Raw genomic sequence first — 19,463 nt, 5'->3', positions numbered from 1 at the left:
TTCCTCTTAACTAATTTAGAATCTATTTACTAATTAATATTTGAAAAAATGTTAATCAAATAAAAAAAATCGAGTACAGGAAAATGATTTCCATCAATTTCAGTACTATTGGGTCTTCTAAGCAGCAAATTGAATTATATTTTATAGGAATTATTTTTTTAACAAATTGTGTCTTGTTACGCCAAAAAAGTATAACTTCTAACCCGTATACAATGTACATACAAAGTCAAAGTCAAAAGTCGTTAATTCAATCATATTATAATATTCGAGTCAAATGAAGGGCGTAGAACGGAAAAGAACTGAAAATAAACTCTCCGCCCCTCTTTTTGATTGTAAAGTTTTTTTTTGTTTTGAACAGTTTATAAGAAGCTGTAACCATTACAACATGTTCCACATGATATCTTAAGTAATGAATAATAATAATATTAATTAAAAACAAAGTTTTGTCTCAGTTTGTCAAAGATCCTCTATCATCAGGATCCTCATCATCTCTATGTTGAAATAAATTTATAGATTTTATTAAAATATATAAATTTTATTGTAAAATATTTAGATCACCCATTTCAAACAGTATAGAAATTGACATAATATAGAGTAATAGACTATAGAGTTGTTGTACTGTTACTTGTACGTCAACCTGCAACCATTCAATTCATCCTATCGTATGTGTATGCTGTAAATGCCAAATGGTGTATGTTGCTGTGGTATACACTGTACTGTGTATACTATACTTAATAATATGTATGTTGTGTTGTGACTTGTGTGTGCGTGGTGATTTGTGTTAAATGCTGCTGGAAAGAAAATAATCATTAAAAGAGTGATTTTTTCATTGAAAATCTTGCATAAATGTGAAGAAATACTATAATTTGTGTTATCAAGTGGTAGTGAATCCGTCAGGAGGCGGTAATCATGTTAGTTTATTCGCTATTTGTGGATTCTGGATCTCGTCTCGTCCATGTACCATAAACAAAAATGTCAGCGATCCCGATTTTTTGTTTCACGCTGCATACCTCTCGATAAACCATAATTAGATCACTTGATTGATATTAATTAAAATAAGACGCTATCTGTGAAGGTGGATTATTGTTGAAACAGCGTGCCCCTTGCAATAAATCGGCCATAATAAACGTGCGTTAATGTGCTTCGCGCCTGTCTACACCCGATCTATCTCATTGTTTATGTATGGAGAGTTAAAGCTGGAATTTTAATGGCATAATGCGGTTTAATTTAACTATAAAATAAAAATTAAGCATAAAAGGTCTAGTGTTGTGGTTGCTTAAAAGCGTCGGGAACTTTATAATAAGGTGATATACAATATCGCCTCTATTTTTAATAATCTTGATTGTACGATGCAGTAAATGACGTTCTGAAGTGGCTCTCGGTTAATTTGTGGGATATGTGCCAATTATTGCGCCCGTGACGAAAGATACTCGAAATTTTGTATGTATACAATTGTTATAAGTGCTGTTTACACACAATATTTAATAATTTCACCATTCTGATTTTAAATTCTATTTAAAAGTTTCTATTTAAAATAATTTATAGGTAAAATAGTAGTAATACTCATTATAACAAATATATATAGTTTTCTCCAGTATAGAAATGATGACATACAACATATAACTCAAATAATTGAGCTTTATTAATCTAAATAATCTTCCAATTCATAAATTATACAATTATACTTTGAACTAAATGGAAAATCATAACATACAGTTTGAATGTATTCATAAAAGTATGTACAAACTTAAATTTGAAAAATGTAGAAGATGTAAAAAACTTAGCAAACAGTGCAATTATACAACTATACTTTTTATATTCTTATAAACCATATTTTAATTGATAAAAGGATAATGATGATTCCGAACATGATAACTTTACAATTATTCTGCTCCATTCATTTAACAAATATTTAATTATCTCTTAAATTTTGATGTCTGCATGATAAATAAACAGAAATGTGAAGTTCTATATTCATATCATATATTTCTTTGTAAATTATACTAAACCTGAAATATTATGCAATTAATTCTCCAGATTGTAATATTGCTTTACAACTAAAAATAAATAAAAGGGAAAATCTTAATATTGAAAATTAAACTTAAAAAATATGAAATTATAACTGTAAACAATTGCTCTGATACTTGAGTGCTCTGAACTAACTTCTAATTTTCTAAACAGTCAAGTTGGCGAAGGCACGTAGGGGTATGATCAAGGAGAAGGAGAAAGGCGGAGGTGCCCGCCTGAAAGATGAGCCCAATGACCCTACAGAACCAGGTACTTAATAGCATTTATTTAAATTAGCTAAATGTAAGATAAATATAAAATTATAATCATATTTGAGTTTAACTTAACACACCTGGTAAAAAGGGAAAGTCAAATACAATCCTTATGTTTTTTTAGCATTATTTAGGACTATCAGAATATAAAAAAATGCATGCTATGATAGTATGTTGATACTTTTTCATTAATAATAAACAAAATATACAAATACTTATAATTTGTGGCTCAGTTTGAAAGTAAAAACTATCTTATAGAGCAGTGATTTCCATAAACTAGTAACAAAACATGCCTGTCATAGGTAATTTCTTTTACTAAGAGATTTGGTACAACATTAAAATATCTATTAGGTTGCATTTGATCATTATAAACAAGTACTGATGGAATGCATTAAATTCATTAGAGCATTTAATTAACTTCATTTACAAACAATTTTGTATGTTCATTTATTTATCTATACATATAATGTAAGTAAACACAATAAATTATGTGCTTAAAGGAACACATTAAAACTTAAAACAATTGTTAGTTTAAGCAAAAAAGATATGAATAAAATTTTAGTGATAGACAGTCATCAAAATTGAATATAGCTACAATTTTATACAGCTAAGCAGATAAGCTGGTTGTATTGGTTTATACACTTATACTTAATAATATGAACATATAAAAAACAATAAACATTATCAATACCAAGTCACTGCAGTACATATGTAAGCACATTGCCCCTGGCATTATATGAATAAACCCTTTATTAAATATACTTTTAATGTTGTATTTGGGGAAATTGTCAAGTACTTTTTATCTAATATATTTTAATAATATATTCAATCTTAAATCTCATATAGGCATTATCTATATGTGATTTAGGCTATTTTACTTTCGAAAGCAGAACCTTATTATTATCTATTTGGTCTTGATATTTTTATACAACAAAATCACGTCAAGTTACTTCAATTCAAGTTCTCTTATTTTCTTTTAACATTGTCCTAACCAACATTAGTCATGAAAGTCTACTACAGTTCAGAGTTAGAATATAATATGTGCATTAAAACATGAGTACAAATTTAAAAATATTAGTTAGCAATTATCATCTTGCATTGTTATTGATAATGTATTTTTCTTTAATAATCTAGAAAAATAATCAGCAAAAATCAGTACTTTCGTAAGGTGCCGAAATTATTATTATTAATTAGTACCTACTGCAGCTGTGTACTTTCGTTTATTATATTGCCTTATTGTCTAGTCTAGATATACCGCATCAAAGAAATTTTAAGAATAACATTAATAATAGCAACTCCCAACGCAAATATATTTTTTAATTGACATTACTCAATAACTAAATGAGACCCGTATAAAAATTTACACATAAAATAACGTTTCGTTAGGGCACGGCTCTCGACCTCCGTCAGCGTCATTACCGACACCAGCAGCCCTGAAAAAGGAGCCTGATGACGGGTCGCACAGAGTGAAGATGGAACCACACAGCCAAGGTAGCGCGGAAGATGGTTCAGCCGATATGGGTGTTGATGGTATAAAGACGGAGATTGATGGCCTAATGGATAGTGATGGTAAGTTGTGACTTTTTATTAATGACAGTTGTAGCGTCACTGTATATAAACTGTGTAGTTGATTTCGAATTTCGAATATTTTCGAATTTATTGGAGATTCGAAATGACATTATAACGAAAGTCAATGTCCTTTATATTAATTCTTTTAATTAAAAATACGTAGAATTGTAAAATAGTTTTTTATTTGGCCTTGAGTATTTATTAAAATTATAGTATTCAAATACTAAATATGTACAACTATACGTACGTTTCGTTCGTTTTCAGTAAGCATTAATTGTAGTGATGTAAAGGGCCATTCAAGTATTACGTAACCACTATAGGGGGGATGGGGGTTTTAGATTTTGTTATTTGGTGATTACGTCATCAATAATTTACTTTTTTTACACAAATAACCTACTCATTGTCTATGCTTAAAACCAAAATGAATTTTCGAGAATTCATGTACATATAATTTTTGAGAACTTTTATTTTTTTGACAACAGAAAGGGAAGATAAATTACAGAGAATCTGCTTACGTAATACTGAAACGGCCCCTAATACAAATACACTTTTTAAATTACAGCATCAGCAGCAAGTTTGTAAAAAACTAAACTTTTATATATTACAGTACAATTGTAAAAGTTCCTAGAATAATCCTTAACCAGGTAAAATAAGTAATCTTTAATTGACCCTATAATAAAAAACCTTACTCGTCTACCTGTGTCCGATTTCTTAACGTAGCTTATTTGTAAGATTGAAATAGGCAATTATAACTTCTATGTACTTTGTATAAAGTTTAAATTCCAACATTGTGAAATACAGAACTACTTTACAGTTAGTTTACTTAGCTCGGTTTTACTGTACTAAGCTAATTAGGTACTTTGATTTAAAGTTGAGGTAAATACTTACATTTAATAATTTTGGTTACTCAGTCGTCCAAATTCAATATTTATGCAAAACAAGTGTTTTCCGAGAAACGAACCAAAACCTTCCCGGTTAGTGCGAAAACGATCACCTTTTTGTGATTCATGTCGTAACTTAGCAATGTGCAAAGTTATAAAACGCAACTGGTTTTTGTTCATTCAATCTTATATATAAAATTCTCGTGTCGCGGTGTTTGTGGTTAAACTCCTCCGAAACGGCTTTCCCGATTCTCATGAAATTTTGTGTGCATATTGGGTAGGTCTGAGAATCGGACAACATCTATTTTTCATCCCCTAAATGTTAAGAGTAATCCACCCCAAAATTATTTTTTTCAATTTAAAAAAAAATATTATTTTATTTTTTTATGATACAGCATTATTAAATACATATAACCCTCTCACCCGTCTACGATCAACCCCTATTTTTTAATTATAAATGATATACATGGCAAAACAACGTTTGCCAGGTCAGCTAGTATATTTATATTAAAATAGTGTGTCTCTGACCTTTCCTATTTCATAACAAACATCGGGGAAATGAGGAAATTCGTATGTGCCATAGAAGTACAGCAACAACGTTAAATTAATTATCTGTTTAAATATTTTTTTTATTCTTATAGGTGATCCAACAAAATCGCCACAGTGTGATTTGGGAGGTCCCGGATCGATGAAATCCGAGCGACTTTCTTCAGACTCCAATGACATCATTGACCCTCAGACGGGACTAAGAAGTAATGCGGGAAATATACAGGTATGACAATTACAGGTTTACGAAATTAAGGTAATATTATGTATTTAACACAGCCCACACACATGCGCTCATACACACACAAACACGGATGTATAGAACAAGTTCATAGCAATTATATGACAATTTGTATAAATAAGAGAAGTAGCAAGCCAACCCCAATACAATTGTCTCTGACTACTTCCGGGGGCTGTCTCATACTACTGTATCAACGTAAAATTTGAGAAATAATAAACATATTTATTATTTTATTACTAAGTACACAGACTGTACTGTACATTTAGTACACGATGAAACGAAATTATTTCTAAGTATAACTTCAAATCAGTAATAAATTACTATGAAATTTTTATATGATACTATATAAACATAATTTTTATGTGCTGCAGTATAATATAACAATTTAGAATTTCAACTTTTTCTGATTCAGCAGATAATATGTTTATAATGTTTTGCATGTCTGTTGGCTTTTTAGTCATCGATACAGCAGAACGTATATTCTAGCAGTTAAAAAGCAAAGAGAAAGAATTATTATATTATTATTAGTACTTACTTGAAAGGCCGGCCACACATTTGCGAGCCCTCTGGCATTGAGAGTGTCCACGGGCGGTATGACTTAACATCAGGTGAGCATTCTGCCCGTTTGCCCCCTGTTCTATAGAAAAAAATAAGTTCGAAAGCTAATTTAACTTAATGATTTACACAAATGTGAGGCTTACCAAAATTGTGTTTCAGATTCAGTTATAAGACATAATATGCAATTTATTATAAATGTCAAAAATATAATTTAAGTGTCATATGTATGTATCTCAGATATATTAAATACTCCTTATAGGATGGCAACCAAAATTGCCGAAATCCAAATGGTCCGGACGGCATGGGATCCTGTCGCATGGGTGGGTCTGGGCCAATGGGTCCAGGGGTGTCGATGGGTCCCATGTCGAGTGAAGCACAAACCCTACCCTCAAATGTCATTAGCAAACAGTCAGGGAGTATGGAGGTAAAAATTTTGTGTTAATGTATTATGTTATCATAAGACAGGACCTGTTCTATGAAACTATCTTTTGAGATATAGGTTTTCAATACATATTCAACATGTTTTATCCTTCACAAGTAATATCTTTCTTTAGTGTTCCAACAGCTGATTTAAACTCAGCGGAAACGGAAATAAGGACAGGAAATACACCAAAAAAACCCAATTTTTTTTTGAATATGATATTCTTTAATAGGAAATCTTATTAATATATTTGTTTTCCCAGCAGCAAAGTCAAATATTCGTCTTTTCTACGCTACTTGCCAACAAAGCGGCTGAAGCTGTCATTTCTGGTCAGAACCACTCCATCATTGCATACCATTGCGCTCAACCCAACACAAAGAAGTACCTAGAGGTAAAATTTTTACAATTAAAATTTCACAATGGTCGCCTTTGCTCAGTAGTTAGTCCTTATTAGAGACAAAAAAAATTCTGTTTATTACAGAAGAATAAGAACAAATAATGAATTGCAGTGTTGGCTTAGTGGCTTCAGCGTGCGACTCTCATACCTGAGGTCGTAGGTTCGATCCCCGGCTGTGCACCAATGTAATTTATTTCTATGCGCATTTAACATTTGCTCGAACGGTGAAGGAAAACATCGTGAGGAAACCGACATGTCTTAGACCCAAAACATCGACGACGTGTGTCAGGCACTGGAGGCTGATCACCTACTTGCCTATTATATTAAAAATGATCTTGAAACAGATTCACAGAATTTCGTAGAAACTAAATATTTATATAAATATATATATATATATGTTATATATACACAAAATCATGATTCCGTGTAATGTTGGCCCTCACTCCCATAATACATTACTTATATAATATATTACTTTGCGAACCTTGAACATGAGGGCAATTAAGTTTTTTTGTTCTGAAATGTATTAATTAAATTTTAAAACTTGTAGAATGTGGTAAAATTTTTCACTCTATCATTTCAGAAACATCCACTCAAAATCGGTCAGTTCAATAAACAGAATCCAGCGCAATGGTTGAACAACTTGGCTATGGCTAAGCGAGGTGGATTGAGGGGCGGACCAAACATGATGGGACCGAACCAAATGGGGCATATGATGGGACCCATGGGGCCTAACATGGGCCCAATGGGACACAACATGGGTCACATGGGGCCAAACATGATGGGTCCTAACAGGATGGGAGGGCCTAACCAGATGATGATGATGAAGGGTCAAATGGGCCAAATGGGTCAAATGGGCATGGATGGGTTTCCAGGGGGCACCCCGTCCTGCGGTGTCATGGACGGCCTCGGTGCTGATGGTGAAATGCCCTGGGACACCGTGAGTAATTCAATGTTATCTGCTGTTATAAAAATTACTTTTAAGTCTGGTTTTCATATAAATCATGTTTTACATCATAGTATATGACTCTTATCTTATATCTTTAAACGAGCAATTCTTGTATATATATATATATAATTGGAATCTCGGAATCGGCTCCAACGATTTTCATGAAATTTAGTATACAGAGGGTTTCGGGGGCGATAAATCGATTTAGCTAGGAATCATTTCTAGAAAATGTCATGTTATTTGTGTTTTATCAACTTAAACATAGAATTGCTCGTTTAAAGATGTCAGTCAAATAAAAACTTAAATATGAATATAATTATCTTTATTCGATAATTATTTTATTTTATTTTATTTATTTAAGTATTCCTACAGCTAATACACTAAACAATAACCAAACAATTACATTACTCACAAAACGGAATACACATATAAACAGAAACATAAAGCACAGTAGTAAGATTCGAGATCGGTAAATCAAAACATATATTCAACATGAAACAACAAACAAAGCCATTATTGGTAAAAGTTACCTGAATTTTTTAAAATATTTTTTAAGAATTTTTTAGTCACATTAAATATATCGATTTGCTGGTAATTTATGTTGTAATCTGTAGGTATGCGATACATAACCGAGTTTCGTAAATAGTTGGTCTTAGAATGAGGAATTTCGAATAATTAGATTTGCCTTAAATTAACTTATATTCATAATTTTATTAGTATGTTATTCGTACTTAAATAAAATTTCCAAAAAACACGATTTATAAAAAAAAATACCGAGCTAAGCTCGGTCATCCAGGTCCTAGTTTATTTTAAACATTGAACGTTGTAATCTCTTATTACAGAAAAACCCCTCCGTAATGTCAAATGGCATGTCGAATGGGCCGGCGCAATTACCGCCGTGCTCTGAAGCTGGCACATCGGACAATGGCGGAGACAATATCTCTTGTCAATCCGGCCCTAAAGGTGACTTCACTATTATTTATAATTAACAAGTTTTATGAATATTTTTTTGGATTCTAATAGAACTTTTAAAGAAAAATACTGGAATCGACTTAGTATGGTATTTATAGAAAATATGGGTTTCAAGTCTAACAGTTTAAAATTAATAAGCAAATTAAACTACTTTATAAATACCGATTAATAATTTAAAAATTATGAATATTTTTTTTTTTGATTCTCATAGAAATTTTAAAAAGAAAAATACTGGAATCGACTTTGTATGGTATTTATAGAAAATATGGGTTTCAAGACTAACAGTTTAAAATTAATAAGCAAATTAAACTACTTTATAAATACCGATTAATAATTTAAAAATTATGAATATTTTTTTTTTGATTCTCATAGAAATTTTAAAAAGAAAAATACTGGAATCGACTTTGTATTTATAGAAAATATGGGTTTCAAGTCTAACAGTTTAAAATTTATAACTCAATTAAACTATTTTATGAATACCGATTAATAATTAAAAAATATTTATTAGTTTGGTTTCTTGATTTCACTATGTTCTGAATGTATAATATAATTTTTACAAATAACTTTAACGGCAATGAATCATAATTCCATGTTTAGCTTCAGTCTCATCCGTAGGTGTAAAAATACCAGATGAGAACCTCACGCCGCAGCAACGCGCTCATCGCGAGGAACAATTGGCCACGATAAGAAAAATGCAACAGATATTATTCCCTGAAAGTGGGTCAAATCCCAACCAACAAGGGGATCAACAGCAAAACTCAGAAATCAATCCGCCTAACTCATCAGCCAATATGAACATGTCCTTTCCACCCATGTCCCAACACGGTCCCATGGTCTCAGGACCGAACGGGCCCATGGTGTCCATGCCCAGTGGCATGAACTCGGGTCCAAGCTGTACCATGTCGGGTCCTATGGGACCTAATGGTCCCATGGGAGGGCCGATGGGTCCGGGACCTATGGGGCCTAACGGGCCAATGGGCGGACCTATGGGTGGAATGGGATCGGGTATGGGCATGGGTGGCCACGGTTCGATGGGGCCTAATGGTATGATGGGACCTAACGGGCCTATGATGTCTGCGATGGGGCCTAATGGACCGATGGGGCCTATGGGTCCTTGTGGGATGAAGGGAATAAGAGCGTGTGGAGATATGAAGTCGATGTGTAATGATATGCACATGGGCAGAGGGTGTGGCGGGCCTATGGGGGTAAGTTTCTTTTAACAGGCATTTACAATGACTAGAATCCACTTTTATAGGTTTGGTAATGCATCTAAGTATAATATAGGCATTTTTTGCTTTTATATGATGTCAATAAATTATTGTATGAAACTGATCTTTATTAACTTTGATGAGTTATTCTGTCGGCAAATGTTCATAAGATTAAATTTACATTAAAAAAAATTAAGTCTATATTAATTAGGATTGCAGAACAATTTTTGAAAAAAATATTTTTTTTTTAATTTAAATTCATATTAGTCTTAAATATTTATTGATAAATTTGATTTTAGTTCATTTTTAAAGTGCTATTTTCCACTTATCAAGATAATGTTTTAGTATTTTAATTAAATATAAATAATTCCAGCGTATGCCTAACCCCATGGGAGGGATGGGAGGACCCAAGCCATGTATGATGGGTGGACCTCACATGGGGCCTAGAATGATGCCTGGGCCTAATTTATCAGCTATGAACGGTTAGTTAAAAATCACAAAACATGTTTGCACTAAAAATGTGATTTACTCGAATATTTTGATTGCTAAAAAAGGATTTTAATTATAAATAATATTTGTATTATAAATTAATTTAATAAATATTTTATGAGTGCTAATAAAAATAAATATAAATGGATATATATTATATAAATATACTAGTGACCTACCCCGGCTTCGCACGCGTGCAATGCTGATACTAAATACACTACAGAAAATCTGTGAATGTTGTATATAAAAATGTGGGTTATCCATAAGAGATAGACATATACCATCATGGACTTTTCTGTAGACCTTTTCAATGTGTACAATGCTTAGTACATTATTTTGATAAAACTCGTAGGGTTCAGCCTGCGTTTGCAATGTAAGCGGAAAAAATGTAATTATTTACGACATCACATTAGAAACCTCAAAAATAACAGTACTTCTCCACTATTTAATGGATGATATTATACATATAAACCTTCCTCTTGAATCACTCTATCTATTAAAAAAAACCGCATCAAAATCCGTTGCGTAGTTTCAAAGATTTAAGGATACAAAGGGACATAGGGACAGAGAAAGCGACTTTGTTTTGTAATATGTAGTGATTTGTAAATATTAAAACCAACTTAAATATTCAAAATTCTTCAAAAAGCTATTTATTTGCTTTTTTCACTATTTTATATTTATATTACTAAACATGATAAAACTATACCTAAGTATGAAGATTATGAATATTATTTATTGTTTCTAAAACTTTGAGATTCAGTTCTAAAAACATGAAAAATTATTTGATGTTTTATTGAAGAGTAAAAAGTTATATCATTGACTTATCCTCAGGTGGGATGATGATGGAAAGTGGCATGATGGGAGGAATGGTGCCTCACGGTGATTGTGGGCCAGACCATCATGGAATGTGTGATGATTACGGACGGGGGAGAAATGTAAGTATTTCACACAACTGCATGTATTTTTGTGTATTGTAAAATACAAATTAAGGATTAAGTTACAAAAAGTTGGTCATTCTGTTGTCTATGAGATCAGCGACTAACCAAATATAACCTATGTAACCCATGTTCCATACAAAAGAGATTTTAAAAATTACCTTATTATTATTTATTTATTGGGAAACCAAACAGAGACATCCTTATAATAAAAACAAAGTCAAAAATAAAACACAATACAAACACACTGGATGCATCCACAACAGGTTACACTTATACAACCATATGATACAAAAAATAATACATGACAACAACACACATAATAATAATATAGAGTTAAGACATTAAGAGTTGCTTTATTTTATTCTTAAATTATTATCTCTTTCGTGATATTTGTTTTTTCTAATTCATAACTAGGTGATTAGTCTTTTGTGCCTGACACATGCCGATTTGATAAAGCCAAATTCCTCACATTGTTTCCCTTCACTGTAGCGATTGTTTTGATGTGAATTATTGTCAAAGACCATTGATGCATAATAATAATAATAATCTTTATTTTCTTCTCTCACATATACATACAAGGTTACAACGATTAAAACTAAGATATATATATACATAGCCAGACTGCAATCCTATGACCTCAGGGATGAGAGTCGTATGCTGATGTCAACACTATTTTTAAAAAGAATTATTATATAATTTCCTAAAATGTACAGATACAGATACTCCGGTGGAAATAATTTTAAAGGGTACTCCATTCTACATGATATGAACTATGTAATTTCAGATGGGTGGCGATGGGCCAGGGCAACACAAGAATGCTCTTCGAAGCCCCAAAAGTCCAGGACATGACATTGACTGGCAGAAACTTCAGCATCAGTTCTTTGATGACAAGAATATGGACACCGAACTCAGTAAGTATAGGTTTTTTTTTTATTTAAGTAATTGTTATTTTTTATGTGTGTATTTATGTTATTCTTTAATAAAATAGTAACTAATAAATAAGAGGAAATAAAACTACATTTTGACATGGTGATTATTTAAAAAAGAAGTTTTTACTATTATATAACTCTACAGACAATATTTTTGGATACAGCTATTATTTGAATATGAGATTCATATGCTTCTTTGACAAATACGAACGCAAATTTACATTATTTTCGTGTCAATAAAAAATGTGTGTATACAGGTACACAAGTGAAGTCCCCGTGTTCGGAGAGAGGTGGATGCCTTCCTCCGCCGCCTTATGGCGCTTCGCCCCTTCATAGATCTGCCTCGGTACCTATAGGTAGGTGATATTAACATTATTTTTTATTAGGAAATTTATCGATAACGATTTGATTTAGAAGTTATTTAAATTCTTATTTTTTGATGAATGCAGAACGAGATAGTCTAAATTATTTCTTAAAAAAATATATCAGTCCCTAACTCCATACGAAACATATACTTAAAATCTTGGTATTTAAAAATTAGGCTAAATAATATTTTTGATATAGCAACTCAATCCCCGTCACAAGGCACGCCTACGTCTGAAGCGCCGAGAGCCGGATCAGCCCTAAGCAGCCCCGCACATTGCAAGCCACAACACAAACACGATCCACCAGGTAACCGACTAAAATATAGCTGTCCTTTTCGCACTCGCCATTCGAACGTATACCTTTCATACGAGTACGCGGACGATCGCGGCTTCACGTACGCCAAAAGTTAATAAGTTAGGCGTATTTATGCATGGTTTTTCTAGATTTTTACAATTATTTTAATTATTGCACTGTACTGCTGTCAAAGTGCAAAAATAAAATATTGAAACAATATTAATTTAATAGGTTTTTAGTTGATTTTGAAGTGTGAGCCATAGAAGTAGAATGCATGTTTTTTTTTTTGTTAGACATTTTCCCCAACCACAATTTTATTGGAATGCTTATGTTTTTACATCGCTCCGACTTTTCGTTTTTTTTTTCTGTAGTTGTAATGCGATTTTTTTGTTTCCCCCCTCCCCTCCGCAAACGCTTGACGCTTGAATCCCAACGTGTGAATTTCGGACCGAACATTGGCGAATGTTGGGCCAATAGAGATATTGGAGAAATTGGACGATGGTGTGTTTGTGCGAACGCTGCAATGTCTGGCCGCGCAGCGTCAGAAGAACCAACAGAGCAAGGAGCCAAGTTTGATGCCTGTCCCATCTCCGCAACAAATATCCTATCTCAACCAATTCGAAGGTAACATTGTTTGTCGCTGTAACCCAACGCTTGGGGGTTACTTAACGCTTGCTTTTTAATTCTCATTTTATGTTTTCATTGGTGATGGTTGGTGAAAATGTGCTAACAATTTCATACTCTATGGCTAATTCGTTGAGACGACTTTATGTACCGTTGGGTCATCTTGCGTATTGTGCTTACTTTGGCGGCTCTTTGACATTAGCTCTTGTACTATACTTGTACTTATGCAGTTGCGGTCAATTAGGTCCCTGAAAATATTAGTGAGACAATTGTTGATAATATTTTTTTATAGGCCAAGAGCTGACGATACAGAAACAGCCGAACACGTCGTTAAAGGACAATGGGCCGCCTTCGAATGGAGGTCAAACACCGCAGTCGAGTTCAAATCAAAAATCACCTGCTGGGTATGTAAAAGTTTCTATTAAGATAGAAGGTCAAAAAAGCCTTAAGAGATTTTAATATTTATTTTTCACATATTATGAACACTCAATATTAAAAATATATTATTATTAAGGAGTGTGTGCCAGGCGCTATAACCATTTAGGTCTGGGCCTCAGATTTCAGTTGGTTGGAATAGGCAATTAGGTGAACTGCCACCTGTGCTTGATACATGCCGTCGAATGTTTGAGCAACTTACGATATTTTCTTTCACCGTTCGAGCTAAGATTGATTGATTATAATATATATTTATTATATAGGAAGTATAACAAAGCCATTATTAGTAAAATATATCTGTGTTTTTTAAATATTATTCAAGCTTTTTTTGGTCACATTAAATATATCGATTTGTTGGTAATATATGTTGTAATCTGTAATTATTAATTGGGTTTGCCTTGTATTGTGTGATGAAGGGATATGAAAAAGCAAAAGCGACAACAAGTCAGGGCAATCAATACCATTAAAATATTAAGTCATATTATTTACGTCTACATTCAAGGGATTATACAATATAAATATGTATATATTTACAATAATGACAAAATATATAGAAAACATTAGTTTTTATTTATTATTGTTTTAATCAAAAGAAATTTTTCGATAATTTTCATTGAATTTTATACAGTATGATGCCGGGAACGCCAGAGCCGCATTCATCGCTTTCGGAGCAACGATCGGGTCGATTCTCACTAGAACAGAGCCCCAACTTTAACAATCCACAGACACCCAACGCAGGAAACAAGTGTACAGGTATTTTTATATATTTATTTATAAGGGTGTATATTATCCTATGACAAGAGTGGCGGAGAGTTTATTGCCAGTTCTTCTCTTCCGTTCTACGCCCTTGATTTGAGAACTGGCAGTAAATGTAAAATTAGATTCATTTAATATTTCTTTTTTTTGCCGTTCATAAGTGTACATTATGTTACCTATGTGAATAAATAAATTTTGACTTTTGACTAATGTTTTATCTGTGGTAAAAATTTATTAATGATTATCTACGTTTTATTGTTGTTATTTGAAGGAAAATTTTTATATTGTATATATAAATCAGTCATTATATTTTTTAGGATATTTAAATTTTGCATATAATACAATAGCTTGAAAAAACAAAGTAAACGGTTGTTATTAGAAATAGTGTACTTACAAACGTTACAAGTTATACTTCTTTGGCTTAGCACGATAAAAATATTTCATTTTAATTTTATCTTTTGCCTTATTGTACATTTGTAGAAAAAACTAAAATGTTTACTATAGCTAATTTTTTGGTGTCGTTTTTTTTGTGACAAAAGTATGAATTCAAAATTTATTGAAGGTTGAATATTTTTTAACAGATGAGAAGTCACGACCCAGTCCGTCGTCAAATAGGTCCAATCAAGAAAGTGCCTCGAAAACCCCACAACGCGATTCGTCAGGAATGAACCAGGGACCGTATGCCGTATCTTGTGCGAAAAGCAGTTGTGCCGTCACCACTATGTCACAAGCACATCCCGACGATTCTATGTCCTCCAATACAGAAGTATGGGCTATTTAATAATTAATTACTGTTAATTAAATCATCCTAAAACCAAATTACCTATCTCAATCCATTTAATACCATCTGAGATAGACATCTTAATCCAAATATTGATAAAAGTGTGCCAATAACCAATCGACGGATTGTAATAGCCATCTGTCTATACAAGCTATCCATGGTAGGTCGGATCGGTGGATGTGGACAGACTTTTGTATGAAAATGAAAATAGCTTAGGGTGCCAATAAGATTTTACTTACACCAGTTTTTAAAATAATTAAAAAGCTATTTTATATGTTTTATACATACATGTTATTTGTATGATTTTATTTTCTTTATTTGGTTTAAAGTGTAAAGAGCGAAGAGATTTCATTCTGTCCGTAGCGAAAAATGGATTGTCTTCGTAGGTTTGGTTATTGGGATGCAGATAGGAGATTGATCGACTGTCATGGTCTCATTGAAAACAATCTGAGATTGTGTATTAATTATTGGGTTCGGGTCTTAGAAGGATTTCTAATATTGACATAATTCGTTAACAATTGCTAAGCCGTATTTGTGTTATGGTTTCAGACGACGTTATCAGGCGGCCCGAACAGTACGAGTTTACCTGGGCCTTTCCCGGGGCCCTGCAGTATGAATAGGCCTGACAACATTCCCATCAATCCCAACCAGGGCCCCAATGGTCCCATGGGCCCTGCCACGTCCTCCTTTGACCCGATCTCTTCTTTAGCACAAATGTCACAACAGTTAACGAATACGGTCGGGGGTGGGCCTGGCTCGTCAGGGCCAATGGGGCCCAACGGGTCAGGAATGGGACCCTTTGGATCGGGTCCCCATCATATGCAACATCACCATTCAATGCATCCACATGGTCACCCGCACATGATGATGAATGATTTAGGTAAGTGGCGATTATTTTGATTCTAATTTAAATGTCTTATTTAAAATACATAAACGTAAATTAAATATATTTAATATATTGATCTTTCAAGTGCTTTATATGGATTATTATATTATAACATTTGTAATTTTCAGGTTGCCATATGGAAGGAATGGGTGGACCTGGTTTAGGTGGTCCCATGGAAAGTATGATGGGGGGTGGCGACTTTCCCCCTGACATGAATCTTAGTCCAAAAATGGGAGGTGGCCCCATGGGTGGACCGATGGGGCCCATGGGCCCTGATGCCTCGATGTTAGGACCACGGATGAGTGGCGCAGGGAAAATGCCACCGTTTAATGGAGCAAATGTTCAAGTCAAAGCGAGCGCACCTAACACAATTCAATACTTGCCAACGAGGCCCCAAATGCCCTGCAATACTGGTCCCCGGGGCCCTCCCAGCTTAGACTTCTTACAAAGAGTCACGAATCCGATGCAAATAGACAGCAGTAAAGGCGTGCAATATTTCCCTGGAGCGAGAGCAATGGACATGGAGGGCGGCATGCGAGGGGTCATGAGAGCACCCGGAATGCTGAGAATGCCCCACTACCCGGCAGGTTTTAATTCACCCCCCAAAATGGCAGGGGACCCCTTCGGCGGGCCGGGCCCTAATCCGATGTGCGGCCCCAATTTCAGAGGTGTGAAGGGTGGCATGGGTCCCGGGAACGTGAGAATGGGAGCGGCGCAGCCGTTGCCCCCCTCGATGGGAGGCCCCAACCCCGGTTTCAAGGGCCAGGGATTCGCGGTACCGTCGACGGCCGACCCGAACTACGCGGCCCAGTTCCATAACTTTCAGCAGCAGTTGTACGCCACGGGCAGTAGGGCTGCGCAGCCGCATCAGGGCTACCCCCCTTACCAGCCGTCCAAGTGATGACTACTGGTACCCAGTGTCGGTCTACTGGCTATGTGAATGTGATATGGACACGGCCCGTAAAGACGGACTCGGATTTGAAGAGTCCCCGCGTACGCGGCCCGTACGTCAGACTGAACGAGTGCGTACGTACTTAATCGATTATACACCAGTGAATTATATTTTCGTTAGCGTTTTTTGTGAGATTTTGTAAATCGGATACGAGATTTTCTATTGCGTCTAGCTTATTTTGAACAGTTCGTCTTAGGTTTGTGACTGAATGGTTTTTGATAGATTTGTACAAATTGTACAAATGTTACGTGTAGTATACATAATTTAAAAGTACACTTAGTATATGCAATGGCAGTAATGATTTTTTATATGCAAACGCCAGAATTTCAGTGTATCGGTTCCTTTACTTAGCTATTTTATACGATTCCTATGCACACAGATATCTAGTCAATTTTGAAATTATTGCCGACCCTGAGTTATGTTTGTGTAACAATTGAGTCCACGGTTCGGTCACTTACGACACGCGAGTACATAATTTATATGTAACAATATTTTGTCCATTTTAGTCGTAGTTATTTTTTAGGGAAATTGGTTTATATTGTAATTTTTATGGCTCTCCGGCCAGTAGCTCATGAGACTTAGCTATTAATGAATTTATTCCTTATTTTTTGATCTGAAAGCAATGTTTTTCTGTCTTCCATGCCAGTAGTATTTGAATTAAACTAATTCTTTTCTGAACAACATTTAGTTATACACTTACGAGTACTTAAAAATTCTGATGCCATATTATTTGCCACGTTCGATTTTCGTGATGATTTTATTACTTTATTTATTGTCTCGAGCGACATTTCTTAAAGCGGATATGCTGAACTTCATAGTCGCTGTGAAGAAGTCGGTCTAACCTGTTATGGGAATTACTCTTCGATCTTAAGGCTACATTCAAAGTGGTTAAAAGGATTATGGCAAACTGTTAAATTTTGTAGAGGTTGTTACAATAGTTTAGGAAGCGCATTGTGGATGTCACAGTGGCCTTTAATGAACAATGCCTTTTATTAAGTGTTTTAACCCCAAGTGAAATATTCGCTCAACATATGGAAAATTGATAGTGAATGGTTGACATAGTTGAATTACACTGAAATTAATTCCGTTTCCTTAAGGGTAGATACAAATACTTCACATGCAATATTTTTTGAAAAATTATCTGTTTAATCTATTATAATTTAATTGTCATGGTATTAAAATTGAATCTTTAGTCTCTGGGTTAGTGTTAAAAATATTTTTTTATCTACCCTAAGCATGAGTTGTAGATAATTTCCCCAGTCGCGATGATGTATCATAATCAATGTGTTTTGTAAATTGGCTCACCGAATGAGATAAATCTGAGATTACGAAGGGCTGTGTGAAAGCACAAGTCCGTCAGGAAACACCCGCTAGAAATTAGATAGTCTTAATTTAAATGTAATTAATTATATTATAAGGTAAAGAATGGTTCTTGTTTTAGGGTAAGTGAAGAGCAATGATATAGTTTGTGTAATATTAAATAAGAAATGAAATTAAGATGCAAACTATTGGTTGTGATTCTGACACAATTTGTTAAGTTGTTCGTAGATTTGTCACACAGATTATAAAATGTGAAATCTTATTATTTCTCTTGATAAGGCCCCTTTTTTATTTTTTTTAAACGTTTTTTTATCGTTTGTACATCACTAACAATAATTGTACAGAGTACTTGACTTAATTTAAGGCAATAAATGTATTTATTTTATAACTTGTGATGTAAGAATTTATTCTTAATTATTATAAAAAATATATATAATATGCTTGTAAAATCATGTTTTATTTTTATTCCTTTTAATGTAAAAACCTTAATGCAATGCAGAGATTAAACACTTTTAATTTGGTTATATCAATCGATTTTGCACCACTTAATATAGATATATCAGTATTAATAATAAATCGGTTGGAAGTAAAGCCGAAATCATAGGATAACTTTAAAATAATATAATTATAAACGCACAGATTCTCAACACGAAAGAAAGTCCTAACAATAAG

General features: G+C 33.7%; 1 protein-coding gene across 6 annotated transcripts; it reads left to right on the top strand.

Annotated features, from left to right (window-relative positions):
• The first annotated feature begins 722 nt into the window (after positions 1-722).
• On the top strand, positions 723-19,240 carry LOC111001246 (protein BCL9 homolog). Of its 6 annotated transcripts, none has more exons than XM_045632074.1 (20): positions 723-903; positions 2,182-2,277; positions 3,666-3,848; positions 5,371-5,501; positions 6,334-6,498; positions 6,758-6,886; positions 7,476-7,832; positions 8,684-8,804; positions 9,417-10,018; positions 10,395-10,503; positions 11,342-11,445; positions 12,233-12,359; positions 12,635-12,733; positions 12,942-13,049; positions 13,515-13,661; positions 13,954-14,065; positions 14,725-14,849; positions 15,434-15,618; positions 16,183-16,513; positions 16,648-19,240. In XM_045632074.1, the coding sequence occupies exons 2-20, from the start codon at positions 2,208-2,210 to the stop codon at positions 17,418-17,420; spliced, it is 3,978 nt and encodes a 1,325-aa protein (XP_045488030.1). In that variant the 5' UTR covers positions 723-903; positions 2,182-2,207; the 3' UTR covers positions 17,421-19,240. The 6 variants fall into 6 exon arrangements, with proteins under 6 accessions (XP_045488030.1, XP_045488031.1, XP_045488032.1 ...); XM_045632075.1 differs by having other exon boundaries at positions 723-911; positions 6,761-6,886; XM_045632076.1 differs by having other exon boundaries at positions 723-911; positions 9,429-10,018.
• Positions 19,241-19,463: the final 223 nt, after the last annotated feature.

This window comes from Pieris rapae, chromosome 18 (assembly GCF_905147795.1).
Source record: "Pieris rapae chromosome 18, ilPieRapa1.1, whole genome shotgun sequence".
Lineage (NCBI taxonomy): Eukaryota > Metazoa > Arthropoda > Insecta > Lepidoptera > Pieridae > Pieris > Pieris rapae.
This window is presented reverse-complemented; position numbering and strand designations above follow the sequence as displayed.

What these genes read in the sequence shown, in the direction of transcription:
- LOC111001246 (XM_045632074.1), top strand. Translation starts at nt 2,208, where the DNA reads ATGATCAAGGAGAAGGAGAAAGGCGGAGGTGCCCGCCTGAAAGATGAG. An exon ending in ATTACGGACGGGGGAGAAAT is followed by an intron (nt 11,446 to 12,232) that starts GTAAGTATTTCA and finishes ATGTAATTTCAG; the next exon opens with ATGGGTGGCGATGGGCCAGG. An exon ending in ACACAAACACGATCCACCAG is followed by an intron (nt 13,050 to 13,514) that starts GTAACCGACTAA and finishes TTGGGCCAATAG; the next exon opens with AGATATTGGAGAAATTGGAC.